At 42.1% G+C, this 22,925-nt stretch overlaps 1 protein-coding gene across 3 annotated transcripts in view; it reads left to right on the forward strand.

Annotated features, from left to right (window-relative positions):
• The window catches only part of LOC120809375 (anoctamin-1), a 28,658-nt gene extending 6,675 nt beyond the window's left edge, over positions 1-21,983 (forward strand). Inside the window, exons 3-25 of one of the 3 annotated variants that reach the window (XM_040163114.2) lie at positions 1,927-2,025; positions 4,150-4,301; positions 4,484-4,538; positions 5,217-5,265; positions 6,005-6,060; positions 7,042-7,083; positions 7,910-7,974; positions 8,786-8,920; positions 11,825-11,985; positions 12,766-12,848; positions 13,085-13,096; positions 14,017-14,091; positions 14,212-14,280; positions 14,367-14,568; positions 16,205-16,316; positions 16,414-16,471; positions 16,832-16,932; positions 17,087-17,229; positions 17,361-17,513; positions 17,664-17,716; positions 19,342-19,526; positions 20,437-20,542; positions 20,763-21,983. In XM_040163114.2, the coding sequence (XP_040019048.2) occupies positions 1,927-2,025; positions 4,150-4,301; positions 4,484-4,538; positions 5,217-5,265; positions 6,005-6,060; positions 7,042-7,083; positions 7,910-7,974; positions 8,786-8,920; positions 11,825-11,985; positions 12,766-12,848; positions 13,085-13,096; positions 14,017-14,091; positions 14,212-14,280; positions 14,367-14,568; positions 16,205-16,316; positions 16,414-16,471; positions 16,832-16,932; positions 17,087-17,229; positions 17,361-17,513; positions 17,664-17,716; positions 19,342-19,526; positions 20,437-20,542; positions 20,763-21,026 (2,430 nt within the window). In that variant the 3' untranslated portion in view covers positions 21,027-21,983. Of the gene's footprint in view, positions 1-1,926; positions 2,026-4,149; positions 4,302-4,483; positions 4,539-5,216; positions 5,266-6,004; positions 6,061-7,041; positions 7,084-7,909; positions 7,975-8,785; positions 8,921-11,824; positions 11,986-12,765; positions 12,849-13,084; positions 13,097-14,016; positions 14,092-14,211; positions 14,281-14,366; positions 14,569-16,204; positions 16,317-16,413; positions 16,472-16,831; positions 16,933-17,086; positions 17,230-17,360; positions 17,514-17,663; positions 17,717-19,143; positions 19,244-19,341; positions 19,527-20,436; positions 20,543-20,762 lie in introns of those variants that run through there. The other 2 variants (XM_040163116.2, XM_078097172.1) reach the window with 2 other exon arrangements.
• Positions 21,984-22,925: the final 942 nt, after the last annotated feature.

The following is a 22,925-nucleotide window of genomic DNA, read 5'->3' on the forward strand; positions in this document are numbered from 1 at the left end:
CCACTCTGGTCTGTTTTGGTGAGCACAGGCGGTAAACTAGGCTGAGCCCAGTGTAATGCCGGAGAACAGTTAACTAGGAGCAACCATTGATAGGTTAATATATTCTATTAATCAGAGGTGTCAAGTAAAGAAGTAAAAATACTTCGTTACTGTACTTAAGTAGAAATTTTGGGTATCTATACTTGACTGGAGTATTTATTTTTCAGACGGCTTTTTACTTCCACTCCTTACATTTTCACGCAAATATCTGTACTTTCTACTCCTTACATTTTAAAAACAGCCTCGTTACTTCCGGCTTGTTGTAGATAAATGTCGCTATGCGGACGGAGTGCATTTGATTGTGTTTGGATGAGAAGTATAAACATTTAGCATCCAGACACCCGGTTGGTTTCCTCCGCGATGCGGCGGCAGATCGGAGCGACACCGGGTGGGAAAAGTGGTCGGTGGAAAGTTGGTATTTAGCGACATGGAGCCTCCTCCTCTTCCTCCTCTTCCTCACGCCGATTCCATGTAACGTTAGATGAGTATCTTCATGACCGTGGGTTTGTCCTAAATGTTTGATTGAGAGTCCGGCACAACACAGCGACTTGCAAGCAGCGTATTAAATAAAGTGACGTGTGTCTTAATGCGGCGTTGCAGATGAACACAAAGGGATTCTGTATTTTCTCTTAAAGCCTGAACATTCTGGTTATTTGACCCATGTTTTGATAACCGACCGCTGCCAGTTCAGCGTTTCCCATCATTATAAACAGGGGTGCCCCCCCCCATGACGTAGTGAACCTGAGGAGACACTGCAGTCTACCTCATCAATGCGAACAACGTGTGTGTGACTCATGTCACTGGAAAATGGGTTGTGGTTTTATCTGTTTAAGTCAGAGACATTTGTTGTTGTTGTTGTTGTTTCCACCATCCCAACGGCAGGTCACGTGATCTGCAGGCACCTTGTGATCACATTGTAGCGGACTGACGTGTTGTGTGTGCGAGGTTACGCGTTAAGTGTTTGACCTTAATGGAATTTCTTACATTACTTTTACTTTTATACTTTAAGTAGTTTTGAAACCAGTACTTTTATACTTTTACTTAAGTAAAACGCTTGAGTCGATACTTCAACTTCTATAGGAGTCTATATAAACCCTAGTATCTGTACTTCTACTTGAGTAATGAATGTGAATACTTTTGACACCTCTGCTATTAATTCATCTCCTAATAATGTATTGATACACTGGTGCTGGATATCCATATTTTTATTAAAACACACAGCAGAGTTTAACACAAGGCTGCCTATTTTCAACAATGTCTGAGATGCTTCCACAATATTACAGCTTGCAAGAATCTAGAATTACACTTAACCGAACTCAAGGAGATATTGAGTCTTTCCAAATGACCCCAAAACTATAGAAAAAACAAACTGTGAAACCTGGAAATCCCACAAATGATCAGTTTCGGGCAATGCGAGCTTTTGCAACTGGACAATTATGGTGGACGTCATGAGCGATGTGAATGAATGAGGTGGGGCCCGTTGCTGTTTACATGCACGTACAGCGACTATTTTTCTCTGGAAATGCGATACACAACGCTTGGTGGCTACAACTTTTTTGTGCTGAAAAACAGCTATTTACTTACTATTTATAATTTCGCTGGTTACAGTAGTTACCGTCGAGATCGAATCACCGATCCTTTTATCTGCTCAACATCTGACAATGTGGCTGTGACAATAACGTTGGCAGTGAAGACATACGGTCCAACAGAAAGGGGGACTGTAGAACCTTTTCCAGTGATAGTCCACATGGATTACGGTCTTGCTTGCCCCACCTGGTGTGTCTTTTTCCAGATTTTTGACATTTAATCCATTTCAGAAGGTTTCCCTTTTGTATTTCCAATGACATAAAGTGCATTAAGGGGTAGTTTGCTGTCTGTGTCTCTTAGACCAAGATTTCTGGGGTGAGCTTTGTCAAGATTCATGCTCCGTGGAACATCCTCTGTCGAGAGGCTGAGTTGATGAAGCTGAAGATGCCCACCAAGAAGGTAAGACTCACTGTCTGTTTTCTTTTTTGTCCCGGGTAAAGAATAAATGAGACACTTTGTTTCTCAACAATATTCAAAGTACCCTAACTTTGCTTCTGTCTTTATGTATGTGTATAATGTAACTATGCAGTAGTGATGGGAAGTTCGGATTACTCTAAAGTATTCGGAAAATTCGAATAATTTTACGATCCGAATATAATAGCCAATTCCCTGGCCCAAATACGGCCACTGCAAATACATATCATATTCTCATGTGGGTTCTTTCATGTAAGACAGAAGATACTAATTTAAAAGAAATTCCTGCATTAAAATAATTCGTTATGACAGTTTGGATGGTTTGAAATGGTCATTTATTATCACACTAGCATTTAATTATCGAAACAATTACGCTGCACTGACTAAGGAAAGTACAAAAAAGCTAAAACAACGAAACCTGTAATTATTACTTGTGAACAAATATCATTTATGTCTTGCTGAAGCTAATCACGCAAAAGTGAACGAGGTAAACAAATCCTTTCGGTTTCCTCTTCTGAGCCTTTGCAGGTCACATGAAAAAGGATCCAAAGACCCGTACCTGAAAAACCCACTCGGGTTTGAACGAATCATTTCTGTTTCCTTGACTGAGACTATGCAACAGTCCCAATATGCGGCCACGAGAAAATGAACGAATGTCTCTGAGAGGACTCGTTACTCCCGAGTCCTTGTAAGGATTCAGTCAAAATGAACGAATCGTTCACGAACGATCACTACTATGCAGTACAGTCATTGTTTTCCTAGTTAGTCGGTGACCCCATGTTGGCATCACATTTTAAAAAGAGACCTTATGCTTGTATAGAGCCTAGTTTGTGCAGAACGTAGAAGTGTGAAAAGGCCACTGTGCATATTACTAACAGAAGTATGTGCCTGTTAAACATTTATTTAGAGAGATTTATTTTCAAAAAGAAACAGCATGTAACGTTAAAGTTAACTGATACGTCGTCCTTGACTGGTAGTATTTTCAGTAGTTCATGGACTGAATGATTTAAATAACCGCTGAAATCCATACTTTAGAGTAATGTAAGAGCAATTTTAATTCTGTAGCATCTTTAATCTGAAAAGGATTTGGTGCTTCAGCATGAAAGGTGCTCTTGAACAAATTGATTATTATGTGTCTATGCTGAGGGTGCTCACATAATTGTACAAATCGGGTTTTTACCCATAAGGATAGTTTTCAACATGTTTCCATAAGATTCTTTCCAGACTTGGCTGTGAAGGGAGTGATGCTGTTGATTCAGGTTCAGGCCATGAAGGTGAACATTTTTATATTTGTTAGACCAGCGGTTCCCAAACTCAAGAACGCCGCGGCCCACTTTGAAATCTGAAAATCTTTCGCGGCCCACCGAAAACCTGTAATCACAACTCTGATCAAAACATAAACTAGGGATAATTAAATGACCTTAAGAATTTAACCAAAATCAAACATCCGCGAGCAAAAGTCCGTCTCCGCGAGGTATTTGCTCGCTTGCGAGACGTGAACTTCGTTGCTCGCGAGGAGAATCTCTGCTCGCACTCGAAGGAGTTTTCTACGCGCTCGCTGCTGTTCTTTCTGACAGTAAGATGGAGACGGTGCGTTCAGGGTCCGATCGATGCTGCGAGGTGCGTCCGCTCCCGACGCCCCCCTCGCCATCCACGCCTTAAATCTTCGGCTCCTTTTAGAATAACTTATTTTCCCTGTTAGCAGTTCCCCGAGCAGTTTAACAACCTAATAATAGCTCTTGGTAGTATGTGATGAATAATATCATTGAAACTACCAATGACAGGATTTTCCAAATTTCTCTAAATTGTATCTTATAAGACAATACATGACGATAAATTATTATAACAAAGTAAAGGAATAATATTTTGGTCTATTTTGGTTTACACTGACTTCAGAGCAGCATAAATTAATTTTGGGATGGTAGAGAAAAGAATTATAATATGTACATGAACAAAATACAAAAACAACAAAATGATGCAAAAGGATGATAGATATTAAATTTGTATTGGTGATACAATAACGTGAAAAGGGGATTACTGAAAGCTGAGTGCTCATCCAATCCGAGATCCGTGAGTTTTTACACCCTATTTGCACCCTTCCGTTTCTAGGTGTATGAAGTCAAGCAGTTACGTGGTGTGGTGGAGAAGATTAGCTCCCTTGTCAGTAAAGTCGTTGAACCTCTCCACCCTCAAGTTGAGGAACACCAACCGAAGAACATCAAACACCTGTCACACACTTTCTCCAGAGAGAAACAGCACCTGTAAGTGCATCTCTAACGCTTTCATGGAATAAAGTTGTATCTTTGTAGGCTAATGAATTTGTCAATCCACCAAATTGTGAAGAGCATCAGTTCTTTTAAAAAAGTACATTTTTACTGTGGTACGCAATAGTAGCTTGTCTAAACTTAAGTATACATTTAACAAATGTGTTTTTAACAAACAGGTTTGATCTCTCAGACAAAGACTACTTCTTCGACAGCAAAACCAGGAGTTCAATAGTAAGTTCACTCGTGATTGTCTGCAAAGTATCTGCCAACACCAAAATGTCCTTTTATTCAAGACTAATCACATCGGATCCTTCGTCGTGTCCTGTGTAAGTTGAAGTCAGAGTGACACCAAAACACAGCAATGAGTTGGCATTTTCAAAAGTCAGACTCCCTCAAGTAGTTCTTCCCACCGATTACGTTTAAAAAAACTGGAAATTTGTGTTCATTTGTGACAATTAGCTTGCTAAACAAAAATGTGTTACAAAACATTTTTTGCAACAGAAAATACTTTTAGAAAAATCATAAATCCTTTTGCTTTTTGTTTGCATACATAAATGTTTCATCCCTGCAGCACTCCATGTTGACTTATTTTAATTTACGTCCACAATTTAAATAAAATATCAAACATTCTTATTTTGAGCGGAAGAATGAGGTTTTTCTAAACCCAACTTTCGATTTAATTTGACGTTAACCACGTGGTAATACCAGCGACCGTAATGCATAAGATAATGTTTTTCAGTCCCCCGAGGGTCAAAACGTTTTTCCGCTGCAGTTTGGTTCAGGATATTTTGTTATTGTAAATTAGAAGATCATTGTTCTGTTAGTCTACACTTCGATATCCCAGTAGAATATTGTCTATAGATATCTTTGTTGCATGTGGAATAAATTCTGTTTATCATTTCCTTTCAGGTTTTTGAAATACTAAAAAGAACAAAATGCAAGGCCAAGTACAGTATGGGTGAGTCTGGACCTCAAATCATTCTTATGTCACTTTTACGTTATTCAATGATGTTATTCTTGCATATTTTAATAATTTTCCTACCCAATTCCCATTGCCTGATAGTCCAACTCACTTTTGATTAATAAGAAATAAAAATAATTTAGTAAACGTCCAAAAGTGATTTATTGACATCTAAAGTAGCTATCAGCATAAAAACACCAAATCCAGTTTTTTGCAAATAAATCACGGATTACCGAAGGAAGCGAGAAAGAGAGCGAGCAACACAGAAAGAGTCCTAAACTAAACCGCAAATCAGAGGGAGAGAAACAGGCAACACCACTAGGCAAACAAAACTCACAAAAAAAAGTAAAAGCGTGAAAATCTAACGAGACGTAAATGCGTTTTCTGCAGTTGCTGCAATTACGACCAAATAGAGATCAAAGATGAACAGGAGAACTAACTCTGCTTTGACAACCTTTTTGAAACATAGCCAGCCCACACCAGTCACTGTGTGTCAATGTACCCATGAAACGAAGGACTTGTTGCTTGCTACCCTTCTTTTTGGGGGTATCATAAGCTTCCTTCCATGTGCAATAACGGGTAGTTTACAACACTTCGCTGGTAGGTTGTCTAACATTGTTAAGTAATATAATTCAGACTTGTACAAGCCTAAATGACCCAGTTGTGGTAACATTTTCTGAGTGGGTCTGAATATGTAGAACCCACATGAACCAAAGTGTTTGTTTTCTCTCCACAGGGATCACCAGTCTCCTGGGTCATGGCGTCTACACAGCAGCTTATCCTCTACATGACGTTAGTTCTCCTCGTGCTACTACCTTAATATTAATGATGCTAACAGTAAATCGTGTTTTTAGTCATGCTGGCCCAGGTAAAGTTTTATTATTGCGCCAACGCATCAATTCATTAACGCTTAAATTAGTTTATTGCACATAAACACAGTTTTCCTTTTGAAAAAAAATGTTGGTTACTGGGCGCCATCACCCGTTGCCCCGCTAGCCCCGCCCCCATATTCTCTTATTGCGCAATAAGAGAATATGGGGGCGGGGCTATGACTGCTCTTCAAGCTCACATGAACCGAAACAGAAAATAACTGGCGGCTTAGAAAAAATGAGAAAGGTACCGCTGATCGTGTCCAAAGGAAATCCAATACAAACATTTAAATCCCAGCTGTGTACTTGGTGCTGGACCACTTCATCTCACTCTAACAGGGACACCTGCTGATGAACATAGATATTTAATACGGTAGATAGTCTACCTATCAATAACCTAAGATGTTCCTAGTTCTAAATGTTCACTTGTTATAATGTTATGATTGTGGCTCTGGACTACGACGGTAACTTGTTTTTCTATAAAAATCTAGACAAAACGTTCATGCCCTGGCAGTGGCAAACTGCTTTGGTTTTATATTTGATTCGATTAAAATAATGTTTGAGTTGAGATCTACACAAAACTGCTACTGCGAAGGTTAAAAAGCACCGTGTCTGTGTAAAGTGTTTGTAAACCAAATGGCTTTGCACTTTTCATTCATGGAGTAATAATTAAAAAAATAAAACATTTTTTAAATTCATTATTAAATTCGATTAATTGCAGAAAAATATGCATTCATCCCATTAAAACAAGCAAGCAAATTTCTTTGTTTGTGTTTTGAATCCTTTGTAATCAGTCACATTTTGGCAAACACTAGAAGATGAGGGGAAACAATGGCATTACCGAAAGAAGTTCACACCCAAAGTGCAGCAGTCATCAGCGGTCGTGTTTCTCTTTCCTTTTCAGGGAGACATTAATGAGGAAAACGCAGTCCCCAATGATAGAAAGGTGAGAAAGATGTTTCTAAACTACATGTTCCGATTTTTAGTAGTAGTAGTAGTAGTAGTACTAGTATGTAGCATTGAGGGATATCTATTGGCATAAAATTGAATATGACATTACTGGGTACGTTTTCATTTGTCTGTAATCACCTGATAAAAAGGATTTAATGTGTGTTTTCGTTCCCTTGGAATGAGTCATTTACGTCTACATATGGAGCGGGTCCTCTTCAAGGTGGTTCTGGCCCATAAGGGACAAACCAAACACTGTGAAGCCAAGTGAGATTCTGGATAATTTGATGGTGATCTATAACCTATTGAATTACATTCCTACATTAAACTTGTGGAGATCACTTACAATATCGTTAACTACCGCTAGCCCCTCTACGCTACAGTGAAGACCTAACAGGGTTGTTCCTTCGTTTCATCGTCTTCTGTCTCCATCTCCAGGTGATGCGATTGTAGCTTTAGCATCTAGCTTTAAATATTTGTTTTGTCCAAAGCTTGAACTATCTTCTTTTCTGTGCCCTAGAGCTCCATTGTTGTTAAAAGCACGAGCCACTTAGTCCCACAAATACCAGATCTGCATGGATCCCCTAATGAACATAGTCCCCAACAAATACAGTTCTCACAGAAGTATTATCAAGAAAATGAATCAACCAACAGTACAGATTAAACAATTGAAGAACTTCCACACAGTCAAAGTATGTAGGATGTAACAGGGGGAGAAACTAAGAGGATCTCTGCCAAAAGACAAAAATGGAAGTAAAAAGTTTAAACGGTACAATAAAGCTATGCAAAAGATCCAACATAACCCTTTGGATTGTCACCCTCAGCTTTTGTATGAAGAGTGGGCGAACTATGGTGTCTTTTACAAGTACCAGCCCATCGGACTTGTGAGGTAAGGACATATATTATTTACTTCCAATTTTCTCTGTGTGGTAAAATCACAGCTAAAAATAGAGCAATGAGAATTTGGCATTTTTTGGCTGATGTCACAACGTGTCTATTCATTTGGTAAACAAGTTTTATGTTGCGTTTTATGTCATGCTCATGAGACAATAATACGCCTAGTGTGGCTGTAGACTAAATTTAAAGGCTGAAGAAAAAAAAAAAATATATATATATATATATTAAAAAATATATATTTTTTAGGCCGGGATGTAAAAGTAAAGGACCATCCGTTGATGTAGGTTTAGTTACAGGTCATACAGGTCATAGTTGGACTGGTTTATCAACCTTGACCTTTACTCTGAAACTCATTGGACAGGTCTGACTGTATGTATGAGTTTCAGGTCTACCCTACTATATTGTTTTCCAAATAAATGCTAATAAAATAAGTCATTAAAGATGTTGCTGTCTATGAGTGAAGGTATTGTGTTGTATTATGTGTTACTGGGGTACATAATTCATTGTATTCACATAGTTCTACTTGTTATATGGGTTATATCGCATGACCCTTTAATATCCTACTGTGCTTTTTTCTGCTTTAATAAGAGTTTTGCCATCGGATAGGCCTTTTAAAGCATCATTTGTGACACAAGTTGGACTTCCTGGATCAGAGAGATATTTCATTTTGACAGTCGGCTTGTCTACAGTCGGAATCACTGCTTTCTCCTCAAGTAAACCAGTTCAGCTCAGATTCAGTGTCCTGATAGCAATACTGTAGGCCTGTGTATATAATGCAAACTGTTCTTGTCTTGTGTTGTTAGGAAGTACTTTGGTGAGAAAATCGGCCTGTACTTTGCCTGGTTGGGTCTGTATACCCAGATGCTGATTCCTGCCTCTCTAGTGGGGGTCATTGTGTTTCTTTATGGATGTGCAACGGTCAATGACAACATACCAAGGTAAACACACACACACACACACACACCCTATATGGCCTATTATCATGATTTCTTAGAGTTGTAAAAGACCAATCTCCTCCCAGAGATTTAACCTGATTCTTTTCAAATTTGCGCAGTGGGATCTTGAGACCTTATGCTCTAAAAATTGCATTTTGCCGGAGGAAATTCGAAACCAGCGATTCCCAAAGTGTGGGCCGCGCCCCCCTGGTGGGCCGCGAAGGTACTGCAGGTCGGCCGCAAGAGGTCATTTACAATAAATAAATAAAAAGGTTTTAATTTTCAATTTTGAAAAGTTTGAAATTAATATAAAAATATGTATGATGCGGCACATTAGTTATGTGAAACATTAATTGATGAAGCACAAACAATTTAAACGAACAGATTGGTTAATCGGTTGATCCATACTGGTTGTATACGGCGCTCAAGGCGCTCTGCCAAACATGCCAAAGCTCGTCTACGACGGCGAGATGCTGAGCGGCGCTCAAGCGCGTGAGATATGGAGCTTGTTTCAGGTCGCGTCGGAGAAACAAAACTGTCGTTCTTGCCGAGCACTTCATGAGATTAAAGAGCGAGGGACGGTGCCTTTTTCTTTACTGTAGCTGAACCATCTTAACGGGGAAATAAGTTATTCTAAAAGGAGCCCTTGGCAGGCGGCGAAGCTGGAGAGCAGCCAAAGATTTAAGTCGTGGATGGCGAGGGGAGCGGACGCACCTCGCAGTATCGATCGGACCCTGAAAGCACCGTCATGTTTGTTTTCTTGATGTATCTTACTGCAGCTAGCGGCCGTTTTGTTAACTACGTTAAAATATTGCATTAATCGGCCACATTAATCGCGTTTATATTGACAGTACTAATAAATATCATGAATAAATATCATTCCGGTCTGGTTTCTCCTCTTACTCCTCTTTTTCACTCTTCATGCAAGGTAGTGCCCTCGGTAGGCAAATGGATCATAGTCCAATCTAGGCATCGGACCATGTTACATTACATGGAATTTAGCTGACGCTTTTATCCAAAGCGACTTCCAATAAGTGCATTCAACCATAGGGTACAAACTGTGAAGGCTCTCTGTGGTCCTGTTGTCTTCAGAGAGCTCGTTCCACCATTTCGGAGTAAGGACAGCAAAGAGTCGTGATCTGGTTGAGTGTTTTGCTCTCAGTGAGGGAGGGACGAGCAGTTTTGCAGATGCAGAGCGGAGAGTGCGGGTTGGGATGTCGGGTTTGACCATGTCCGGGATGTAAACTGGACCCGATCCATTCACAGCATGGTACGTGAGCACCAATGTTTTGAACTGGATGCCACCGGTAGCCAGTGAAGAGAGCGGAGGAGTGGAGTAGTGTGGGAGAATTTTGTAAGGTTAAAGACCAAACGAGCTGCTGCATTCTGGATGAGCTGCAGAGGTCGAATGGCGGTGGCAGGGAGACCAGCCAGGAGAGAGTGGCAGTAGTCCAGGCGGGAGATGACAAGAGCCTGAATCAGTACCTGAGCAGCCAGAGTGTATCTACAGGATCGTGTTGTCGCAGTAATGTTGGGAGTCAGGGAGAGTTGGCTGTTGATTGTGACGCCGAGGTTCCTAGTGGTTAAAGTGGGCGTTAACACGGAGTTGCCAAAGTTGACAGTCAAGTCCTGGGTCGGAGAGTCTTTTCCTGAAAAGAGAAGTAGTTCAGTCTTGTCGGGGTTCATATTCAGATGGTGGGCGGACATCCACTGAGAGATGTCAGTCAGTACAGGGAGATATCCGTGCCGCCACCCGGGTGTCTGAGGGAGGGAAGGAGAGAATTAGTTGTGTGTCATCTGCATAGCTGTGGTAGGAGAAGCCATGCGAGCGAATGACAGCGCTGAGAGAGTTGGTGTAGAGCGAGAAGAGAAGGGGACCCAGGACGGAAGCCTGAGGAACTCCTGTTGTAAGAGGACAAGGTTCCGACACAGATCCTCGCCAGGTTACGCGGTAGGACGAGAGAAGGGAGAGAGCAGAGCCTGAGACAGTTAATGAAGGGAGGAAATAAGGATCTGGTGGTTGACTGTCAAATGCAGCAGAGAAGTCCAGAAGGACGAGGACAGAGGAGAGAGAGGCGGCTCTAGCAGTGTGGAGTTGCTCTGAGACAGCAAGGAGAGCAGACTCTGTGGAGTGGCCTGCCTTGAAGCCTGACTGGTGGGGGTCAAGGAGGTTGTTATGGTGGAGATAGGAGGAGAGTTGGTTAAAGGTCGCACGTTCAAGGGTTTTGGACAGAAAGGGATGAAGCGAGACCGGTCTGTAGTTGTTTTCTTCAGAAGGGTTGAGGGTAGGTTTCTCTCTAACAGATAACAGAGCATTGTTGATGTTCTATTACATGCTGGATCTGCCATAATGCTCGGTCACTCTCACGCCTCCGTCTTCTGTCCCTGACCACGAAAACATCTTCTGCTTCCTCTGGTTCCTGTCTAACGGTGTTCCTCCATGTGAGCTGATCGCAGACTTTGGTCTTCGTCCAACTATTCCCTGTGTTCGTCGTACTGCTTCTGAACATTACTGGCTGAGGGCTTCACACGGGCCAGAGAAGAAAGCGGGAAAGAGGCGATCCAGGCAGAGGGCCGGGCTCTGCAGACAGACACTACTCAATTGAAGAAGACTTCATATGAATGAAAGAACAGTTTTTGACAAAATGCTTCATAAAATGCAAAATTTCTATGTAAGAATCTGATACTATTTTTCATGGATGGAAACTTGATATTGTCTTATTCAGACCGTGAATACAAGGTTCTTTACAAAAATATGCATGTTCCATTCAGGAAAATGTTTGTTGCTCTACTGAATGTTAAATTAATATATTTGCTTTATATTATCGAGCCGTTTTTGTTTCAACTTAGTGAGAGTAAATGTGTCTGTGTACATGTGGCTTGATGTGTGTGTGTCCTCTTATCCAGCATGGAGATCTGCAACACAATGAACAACATCACCATGTGTCCTCTGTGTGACCGCGTGTGCAGCTACTGGGAGCTGAGCTCGGCGTGTGCCACCGCGCGGGCCAGCCACCTGTTCGACAACCCAGCCACCGTTTTCTTCTCCATCTTCATGGCGCTGTGGGGTGAGAGGACGCACACATTGCACACAATAATATACATGGCGCATGATTAAACCACGTTGCCCGTAGTTACTGTTAGGAATGCAAAATAGGAGCTAAAGTTTGTGATATTTGATCAAAAACACAACGTTTTTCCATTTGTAAAATTGAATCCAATTCTGTGCTCCCCAATGCAACTTATTGACCCAGTATTTAACTATCAAAGTAATGACATAGAATAGAATGTACAGTCACAAAGTAGGGGTGTGAAACTCATTTCAGGTTCGGGCCAGATACTGCCCACCTCCATCGAACACGGGCCAGACCACCCGACCGCAGGAAGACACGGCCGACGGGGGGGGGGTGAAAAACAAATTGATATAAAAAAAGGCACAACCAGCCTCCCGTATGTCCCCTTTACGTAAAGGGGACCTTTCTGCAATTCTCACAATAGCAAAGTCATCCGGCGGGCCGGCTGGATTTGGCCCACAAGTTTGACATATGTGTCCTAGAGTAACCTGGAACCTGGTGGTTGCGGGACTAGATTTCGGTATCAGGTGCTTCCTGCCTTCCGTTTGTAGTTGCATTGACTCATCACATTGACGCGGGCTTCGGCGTCATGCAGGGAATCAGGCCGTTTGACAGCAAAAGGCAATATCCCGTAGTCCAGATTAACAATGTGCCTGTTATTTCTACTGTCCTCCTGATGCACCTGCTCACACAAATGCAGCGTTTAGAGTTGGCGCATAATAGAAAGTACCTCCCGTCCACAAAGGGTCTAACTCTATTCTCTCTGGTTCAAAGCTGCAATGTTCATGGAGCACTGGAAGAGGAGGCAGATGAGGCTGAACTACGAATGGGACCTGACCGGCTTTGAGGATGAGGAGGTGAGTGGTGCCAAATAACAGAACCGTTGGCCATTTCCACTTGGCGTACCCTCGCCACTCGGTGCCTTCCAGCGAAGGACAGGAAGTGATGTATGCCTGGAGACATTTTCAGACCACGTTGAATTCCTCCTCAACACGTGCATGCATGGAGGGAAAGGGAAGTGATGATGTGATGCTGCTGTTTATACTAACACCCCCTCTCTCTCTCTCTGTGTCTCTTGGTTTATTTCTCACAGGAAGCTCTGAAGGTTTGGATGAATCCCCTTTCCTTCATAAATCCTCTCTTCACTCTTTTAGTCTTTCCGCTTCTCATGACAACACAGCTTCAGAGTTACTATGAATGATATTTTCAAATGGAGTCTTTGTTCAACGGTGCACAACATATCAGTGGTTTCTCCATCAGTGCAGGTATTGGTTATTAGAACAAGCCAAGGAATAATTATACAGAATAAAATTAAAATGGCATTAATCAATTCTATACATGCTTGTGCTTATGCGTGTGTATCTAGCCTCTTGATGAGGCAGACCATAATATAACGCAAGTTTTAATATGGAAAACTTCAATAACCACTCAACAGCAATATGCTATTTCTTAAGTGTATTGCTGCAGTTTGTTTGGTAAATGACAGCAGCCAGTTCATGAGACCAAAATCATCTCTTCTCATCTTTTGAAAGCCTGTCTCGTTGGTTGTGGGGGATCACACAAGGACTTCACATTGCTTCTCTGACTGACTCGCTGAGTGGAACCTGGGAGGAAGGCTGAAGAAAACTGTTGACAAGCGATAAATAAGACAAATATCACATTGAGGAAATTGTTTTTACTGATAAATGTCAGAAATATATCTGATAATTACATTAATTCACCAGTCATGACACATCTTTTTAGGGTAGTAATGTAAGAATATGAGCTTAATTACATCGTTGACTACAGATAAATGACACTCCCACGTTCCATGAACCACTGCTATCAACCTTTACTCTGCGGTCACATTTGCTCTCTTGAAGTGCTGCGATTATTCGCTGACCTTCAGGCGGATGCTGCCAGATTCACGAAGCCATTGTGTGAATACAGTGAAAGCGCTGTTGGACGGACCAGTCTCTTCTTCCTCGGCCATAAACACGTTTCACTGCCTGTGCCTGTCATTTTTGTTTTGTGCCACCGTCACAGGACCACCCGAGGGCCGAGTATGAACTCCGGGTCATGCAGAAGTCTACGAGCAAAGATCAAAAAGCACAGCACAAGGTAATTACATGGCAGGCTCTTAATACTTTGTGTGTGTGTGTATTTATGAGCACTGTTTACAGCCCCACAGTTGGTGTTGTGCAATTCTGTGACACTTGTTTTTCATCTCTTATTTATTAGATTAAAAAGCTCACATGTCAAGACCGCCTGCCAGCTTACATGACTAACCTTGTCATGATGCTGCTAATGGTAAGAAGAAGGCCATTCTCTGCATAAAACCAGTTGGAAATGACGGTTTCCCTTCCCCTTCATCCTGAAGACCCGTTCCTTGTCAGATCGGTGTTACGTTCGCCATTGTGTTTGGCGTGATCCTTTACCGGATCTCCACCAAAGCCGCCCTCTACATGAGCGCCAATCCGGTCACACGCAGCAACGCGCAGCTGACGGTCAAAACCACCGCGGCCATCATCAACCTGGTGGTCATCCTCATACTGGATGAGGTGTACGGAGCTGTGGCACGATGGCTCACCGTGTTAGGTAAGCAACTGGTTCACTCGGTCACATGTCCATGAGGACAGTCGTCCAGCGTTCATAGCTATACCCCTCAAAAATACATGCACTGCAATTTGATGGAGAAGTTTTGTCACATTTATTTGTCACAGAATTAACTAGTGGCACTTCACAATCTTTTCCTTAACTAAGGCAAGGCAAGTTTATTTGTATAGCACTTTTCATACACAAGGCAGACTCAAAGTGCTTCACATCATAACATTTCATACAATAAAGTGAAATAAAATGCAGGAATTAAAAGACAATTAAAAACAGCAAATAAGATTATAAATTAAAATCTTATTTAAATTGTTTAATTAAAGGCAGAGGTTAAAAGTGCAATGTAGGTAAAATTTAGCAGAAGGCGAAGTTGAACATAAAGGTTTTCAGTCTTCTTTTAAACGTGGTCAGAGTTGGGGCAAGTCTTAAATCTTCAGGAAGTTTATTCCAGCTGTTTGTTGCGTGGTAACTAAATGATGCTTCCCATGATTTGTATTTACTCTGGGAATCACTAACAGATTGGTGTCAGAAGATCTTAGTGATCTTGAAGGCTTATGTAGTGGAAGCATATCAGTGATATACTTTGGCCCTAAACCATGTAGTGATTTATATGTGAGCAGTAGGATTTTGAAATGAATTCTCTGACATACTGGGAGCCAATGTAAGGATTTAAGAATTGGTGTAATGTGCTCACATTTTTTGGTCTTTGTTAGAACTCTAGCAGCAGCGTTCTGAACAAGCTGGAGCTGCCTGACAGTTTTTTTTGGGAGACCTGCAAGGAGACCATTACAATAGTCTAGTCTACTGGTTATAAAGGCATGTACAAGTGTTTCTAAGTCTTGAGCTGACATGACCCCTCTAAGTCGTGCTACATTTTTGAGGTGGTAGTAGGCCGATTGTGTTACTGATTTGATGTGACTCTCCAAGTGTAAATCTGAATCCATAATAATCCCCAGATTTCTGGCTTTATTTCATGTTTTCAGGGACAGAGAGTGAAGGTGTTGGGTTACTTTAAACCTTTCTTTTTTAGCACCAAATACAATGATCTCAGTTTTGTCTTCATTTAGTTGTAGGAAATTTTGACACATCCAGTCTTTGATTTGCTCAATGCACTGGCACAGAAGATCTATGGGGCGATAGTCGTTTGGTCATAGCGCTACATAGATTTGGGTGTCATCAGCGTAGCAATGGTGGCCAATCTTATTTTTTTGCATGATTTGTCCTAAGTTGCTTCCAACTTACAAGCAAAAAGAAGCAACGTCTATTTTCTTAAGACATGATTGTATGAGGATACTTTTTAATAGCGCCCAATGAGACTTTCACTGTTCAGTGACTGTTGTTGCTTAATGCGTGATGATTGTGATGGTCTTACCATGCCTGTGACTTTGTGAAAAAAGCTCTCACCTCTTTTTCCAGAATTGACATCCAGCCCACACATGTGAATATTTCAAGGCAAATTTAAACAATTTGCGTTCTACTCGCATCTCACGTCGTATCCTAAAAGTTCTCACATCAAGTCCACCAGCTCTTGCATTTTGCAACATATTAACTCGACGTGTGTGGCCGCTTTCAGTCAGAGCTTATGTGCGTTTTTTTCACTGCATGAGGTTCTCTTGGCTTTCAGAGGTCCCTAAAACCGACAAGAGCTTTGAGGAACGACTGATCTTCAAGACCTTCATTCTCAAGTTTGTCAACGCTTTCACCCCCATCATCTATATTGCTTTCTTCAGGGGAAGGTTCGTCTCATTGTATCTTGAGTGTGTCATTTTGTTGTTGTAATGTATTCAATCACTCTTTCATCACTTTTAAACCTCTTCATTATCCTCCCTCTAGACTGGTCGGCAGACCAGGGAGCTACCTGTATGTGTTTGAGTCCTACAGAATGGAAGAGGTAAGTTCAGCCTGCCCAGAAAAAAGACCACTACTGCAGAAAAACAAAAAGTTTTGTGAAGGAATATTTCCGTTCTGTGTGAAAGCACTCATGACAAAACAATTGAGGTGTGAATAAATCAAACAAAAAGAAAAAAAGTGTGTGCATACCGTTAGAAATTCCTACCGATACAGATAAACACAAACCATTTATTACCTCCGCCCGCTTTGAGCTTCATATTTAGATCATCTTTGCAAGTGTTACTTGTTCAGAACAGAAGTCGTGGCCAGGTGCTCTCAGTGATCAACCGTCCTTAACCTCCTCCCACGTGCAGCGCGCTGTACTTCACCATTCCAGTGCTTTGCTCTGTTTTTTATTCAGTGTGCTCACGGAGGCTGTCTGATGGAGCTGTGCATCCAGCTGAGCATCACCATGTTGGGAAAGCAGCTAATTCAGAACAACCTTTTTGAGATTGGCGTACCGTGAGTATGGAATCTTTTGAGAAAAACAGAATAAACGTTGGTGACCGTAGGTTACCATGACTACGGCAGTAGTGATGATCCAGGCTCAACACAAATACAAACTCTCAGGAAAACGCTGTTGTGTTCACATTTCGTGGGTGCGTGTGTTCCTCAGCAAGCTGAAGAAGCTGATTCGCTACATTCGGTCGAAGCAAGGGGCTTTTCAGGAAGAAGAGAGACAGAAGAAGCTGCAGAGATACGAAACCGACCACTTCCTGGAGCCGTTTGCTGGCTTAACGCCGGAATACATGGAAATGAGTCAGTACCATTCAGTGAATGAAAGAACAAACCAAATGCTCCCGTATTCAGTGGCTGAGTTATCAGGAAAGGTCAGAGGTCACACACACAAGGTCCTTTTGTCATGCTTTGTGGAATGTGTGTGTCCTCAGTCATCCAGTTTGGCTTTGTCACGCTGTTCGTGGCGTCCTTCCCCCTGGCCCCGCTCTTCGCTCTGCTCAACAACATCATTGAGATACGACTGGATGCCAAGAAGTTTGTGACTGAGCTGCGAAGGCCGGTGGCAGCGAGAGCCAAAGACATTGGTGGGTTCTACTGAACATCCTGTAGCTCTTACACAGACAGAACCTGAGCATGGAACCCATAAACATCTCTATAATGCTATGTTCAGATCATCAGACACACATTTTCCGTCTCTGTTAAAACAATGTTGATTCGTATGTTTGTGCCTACAGGTATATGGTACAACTTACTAAGAGGGGTAGCAAATGTGGCCGTCATCATTAACGTAAGTAGAACATATAAGTTGTAATGCATGCAGTGCACTTGGAGGGTTTCCTTCCGGTTAAAGGAAGTAAAATGGTAAACTTGAAATGCAACTGAGCGCTAGCGTCTTGTGGCTCTAGTCTTTTGAGTCCCACGTGTCCTGGATGTCCATCAGCTCATGGTTTAGTGAGCAGGAGGTCACCTCCTCATACCGTCACTCAACAGAGCCTCGATCAGCACGTCGGCTATTAGCTCATTAGGGATTGGTTGTCCACAACGCTGCATCATCAGGGCGGTGAGAGACATGTGGCGGCGGTTCAGGGGAGAGCAGGGTCGTTTTTCAATCAGAGGATCGTGGGTCCTTCGGGACGGACACTTGACCTCAAAATGAGTGAATGATGACATGTAGTGTCGGAGCTCTTTGAGCGGTTGGAAGACTAGAAAGGAGAGATATTAGGTGGAGACCAGTAATACCAATGTCCCGATTGTATATTTCTACTAAATATCAGCCAATGGCGATCAGTAGTCAGGCACATGGTCAAGCTTTTTAATCAGCCAGTGTCAAGCACAGCGTCTGAGTCGGCGAGTACAGCTTGCTTTGGGACTTTGTAATGCAGAGTAGTGAGGAGGGTTCCACTTGGCAAACAAAACACCCCGTGGGATATTATGAGGCTACTTCAAAGCACTTCTGTCTGGAGGTTTTTACCCAGAACATCAATTGGCTTTTAAAAAACTGAAAAAATATCATTTTTGTAGCTTAAGCCTAGTTTATGCCTCTGCGTTTTCAGAGAGACGCAAGCCTCCTGCAGCCTGCGATTGGTCTGCTAACTACGTCCTTTCCAAAGTCTCACATTTCCGTTTTCATTAGCACAATCCCGCCATTATTAAAACGAAGAATGTTTACGGGAGAACGGATCAGACTGAAGAGCTAAGAGATAAATAAAGCAACCAACGACTTCCACACACAAAGACGTCTTCAACAAAACACGTCACTCCGCCTGTTGTTCTGGAGGTGAATTGCTCTGCAAACCACGCAGGCCTTTTAGAAAAATGAAACGAGTGCGTCGACACGACGATGCGTAAAGACGCAGAAACACGCGCCAGCCTTAAATCAAATATTTTTTCCACATTTTCAACCTTAGTTTCCTTTCAATACAATAAGGCTTATATAAGGCAATAAACTAAGTATGAGATATGAGTTTTCACATAATCGCATCCCTCCTGGTTCTTGTGGAGGTTAGATTATGGCTCCATGCTGGTTCCACCGACAGCACATGGTGTAACCTCCTGGTTACACCCGTTTTTTTTTTTCTGATTTCAGGTAGGTTTTTTTTCAAACCAGCTGTTTAATGGGTAAATCCAACATTGACTCCTATAATTCAGTCTGAAACCTGGGAGGTGTGTTATCCAGGTACAGTTATCATCTAATGAATGAATGTTGCTCAACAGTGAGCATTGTTGAGGGAAGAGAAGAGTCGACTCTCAGAGGCCTCATCTGATGAACGAGTGGATGCTTTCATTTCAACCAGACACGTATGTTGTTCCGTTCCACACTGTCTCGTTTGCACATTCTAACTTCATATCCTTCCCCAATCTCTGACCCCCTCCCACACCCACCGTCTCATCACCACCTCCCCATCCGCCCAGGCGTTTGTCATCTCCTTCACCTCAGACTTCATCCCTCGGATGGTCTACCAGTACATGTACAGCCCCGACGGCTCCATGCACGGATTTGTCAACAACACGCTGTCCTACTTTAACGTCAGCCACTTCCAGCAGGGCAAAGAGCCCATGGACCCGCTGTACCTCGGCCACCCCGTCCAGATGTGCAGGTGGGAGATCCGTCTCAGTTCGCCATGAAACCAAGTTTAGCATTTAAAACACCAGCGAACCGCTGTCATTTTCTAACAAGGTGTCATTAATTGAGACCAATGTTTAAAGATCCTTTGCACTTAATAACTAACATTGTTGATGTGGTTTCCAAAGTCTGAAGGTAGCTTGTAAAATTCACCTCATCTGCATTCGTCACAATAAGTCTATGCTGATTTATTGTATGCCTTAACTTAATCCATGGTTTCACTATAAATCAAACTTTAAAACTAGAAGATTCACTTTCTCTTTAAACATCACCTCAGTTTTTACTCAGAAACTCAAATTATGATCTAGTTTTAACTTAAAAGATACACTCGTGGAGGTTCAACTTCTAAAATATCCGACAACATATTCAGGTTCTCTAAACAACCAACTTACTCGCCTGACTGCTTTGAGGACAAATTATAGTAACTTACATTACTTTTGAAGGAATATGCTCTGCTCACATGCATCAGAAAAGAAGGTAGTGTGGATCATTACACTTCTTCCATTGTCTATGTCTGTGTGCACGTGTGTGTCTGTGGGGTCAGGGGAGATATATAAAAGGGGTTAGTGTTGGTAGCTGGTTTCTTTTTACATTACATTTCATCATTTAGTCATTTAGCTGATGCTTTTATCCAAAGCGAGTGACAATAAGTGCATTTACCATAAGGACACATGGGTTGCCAGAGTGAGATTATTTTATTTTATTTTAGTATGAGCTTACATTTCAGATTTGACATTGACTGAATTTCTGTCCTGATGCTGTGCTGGAGGATTTAAATCAATCAAGGAACTTTCCGAGGTTATGTGGAAGTCTGGGTTCACATGAATGCGGTGAATACTATTGGTAAGATGAAATCATAACATGTATTTTTGTTTCTAAAAAAGGTATAAGGACTACAGAGACCCCCCCTGGTCAACCACTCCGTACGAGATCTCAAAGGAGTTCTGGGCCGTGCTGGCGGTCCGACTGGCTTTTGTCATTGTTTTCCAGGTAAGATGATTCATGCAGAAAAGTAGGAAACCGATAGTGTCGACTCTTTTTACAAACTGTATTTGGTAAGTAAAAAATCTACTGTAAGTTTTCCCCTTCTGACTAAAATGTTCCCTAAGCGTTATGATTTAACACCAAGATATCACAGCAGAGGCGGAAGACACACACTTTACAAACAAAGAACAAATGTGACATTTTCTCCCGCCTTCATCTCCACCAGAACGTCGTGATGCTCATGAGCGACATTGTGGACTGGCTGATACCGGACATCCCCAAAGACATCAGCCTCCAGATCCACAAGGAGAAGATCCTGCTGGTGGACCTCTTCCTGAAAGAGGAGCAAGGCAAGGCCGGCAATCTCGAGCGCAGGTCCTGTGTGGAGGGAAAGGAGAATTGGAGCAGCAGCAACAACAACAAGCACAGCAGCAGCACGGCCGCTCAGCCCCGCTCGGGTCTGCACACCAACAGCACCAACAGCCTCTAGTGCTACAAACAATCAGCTGTTCCTTCTGCGGAGCACAGCCCACTAGCCGAGTCCAACCCAAACTGTGTTGTTGTTCTTTTTTTTGTTCAGAACATTCCAGCAGCCACATGCACGTCGCAAAGTGTCCCAATCGACACTTTTTGCACGCGTAGCAGCATTTGTGAATCCATTCACAGATCAGTAAATTAGCATGAGGATTTGAGAAAATGTAGAAGAAGAATGCATGCTCAGTGTCTGTAAATAAGAGTAGTTGAAGGGAAGATTTGGAACTTGTTTATTCATCCCGCCAGATGCCCTGATTGGACACATCAAAGAGAAGTAAAAGGAAAAATAAGAATAATTGTTTCAACACATTCTCATTCCTCTTCACCTACGGACGCTTGGACAGAATCCCTTCGCACCTCTTTTTGGTTGGATCATCAGTACCACGCGATGTGATGTCAGGCCCACGGAACGAGACACGGGGCTGGTTGTGTGCTCACTGCCCGGTGGTCGCCTCTCGTCCTCCATGTGCGACCAATAAAAAGGGCTTCAGATTTCACAATAGCAACAATTTGCCTTCAAGAGCTGAAGAAATAATTTCCATTTCGGACTTCACATTGGCGCCGCGGCGTAGTGCAGCGCCGGTAGCTACGCGGTGTTACGTGTACAACGCAACGTGCACTTTTTCATGTAACCAATGGGAAATGTCTCATTCTTGTATTTGCCATTGTATCTCGGTATTAGTTCTCTGCAGCTGTAGATTGGTATTTTTATTATTGAACACAAATACTGAAAACTAAAAAAGACGTTACTCTGCAGAAATGCTTCTAACTACGTTGAATTTGAATCGCTTTGGCGTTGCATCCCGCACATCCTCTTGTTGTGAGTGAAGCAATGACTTGGTCTCGCCTGCCTAATAAAAGGAGGAGAGGACGGGAAATGTATACTCTCAATAAATATTGTATTTCTATAGCATCTTGACTCAGGACAGTATGTGTATCTGGTTCAATCATTCACTCAGCTCACTCAGATAGAACCTGAGCTACAGAATGAACTGTTAACGTCGACTAAAGCTCTACAGAGGGATGGTGGCAAAGTGAGGTTTACAGACGACTTGTAGATCACGTAGGTTGTATTGACTTCAATGTAAAAGCATTGTGGAATCAGCCGCTTTAAAATGTTAAAGAGAAAGCTTTCAACCAGGGTTGAGTACGACGTCTCAAAGTGTTTTGTGTACTTTTGTACATTTATTTGTTTCCCAGTTATTACTATAATGTTCGATTGTCAGTGATTCCAAAGCACACAGTAGTTTATGATGGTCATTATTACATAAATATATAATTATGGAACATTAAAGTGAATATAGTAATGATTTGTGAATTTGAACGAAAAAAATAAAATTTTGTTTTTCGGTCGGAAGAGAAAGTCATGTTGGTCATGTATCTAGAATTTAGTTTAAAAGATGAACAGGAGAAGGATAACCAGTATAATACCAGTTGGAGATGATGATTTAAGAAAAGTGGAGAGGAGATCACTACTAACATACATTAACAAGCGTGTTGAAGTGAGGGAAGCGTTACAGACGTCAGCTCCCCTTCAGCGAAAGGGGGAAGGGATTTGGAGGCTCTGGGTCAATTGTCTTATGTTCAGACAGAAACCAGACAGACAAAATGGGCTGAAGGGAAAAAGTAGAAGCTGGTGTTGGGCTCCCACCACAGCACGAGGCTGACTTTTGAAGCAGTTTTCTGCTGCCGGACATAAGCCCCCCCACCCCCCGAAAGGAATGTGCCTTCTGCCCGTTATTATGGCCACCAAACATGGTTTTACGATGACGATTGAACAACTCGGCTCCACCAGCAACTTCATACACTGCTTGCGGCTACACATTTATCATGTTTTTTTAATGGATGACATCAA

The sequence above is a fragment of the Gasterosteus aculeatus genome, chromosome Y (assembly GCF_964276395.1).
Source record: "Gasterosteus aculeatus chromosome Y, fGasAcu3.hap1.1, whole genome shotgun sequence".
NCBI lineage: Eukaryota > Metazoa > Chordata > Actinopteri > Perciformes > Gasterosteidae > Gasterosteus > Gasterosteus aculeatus.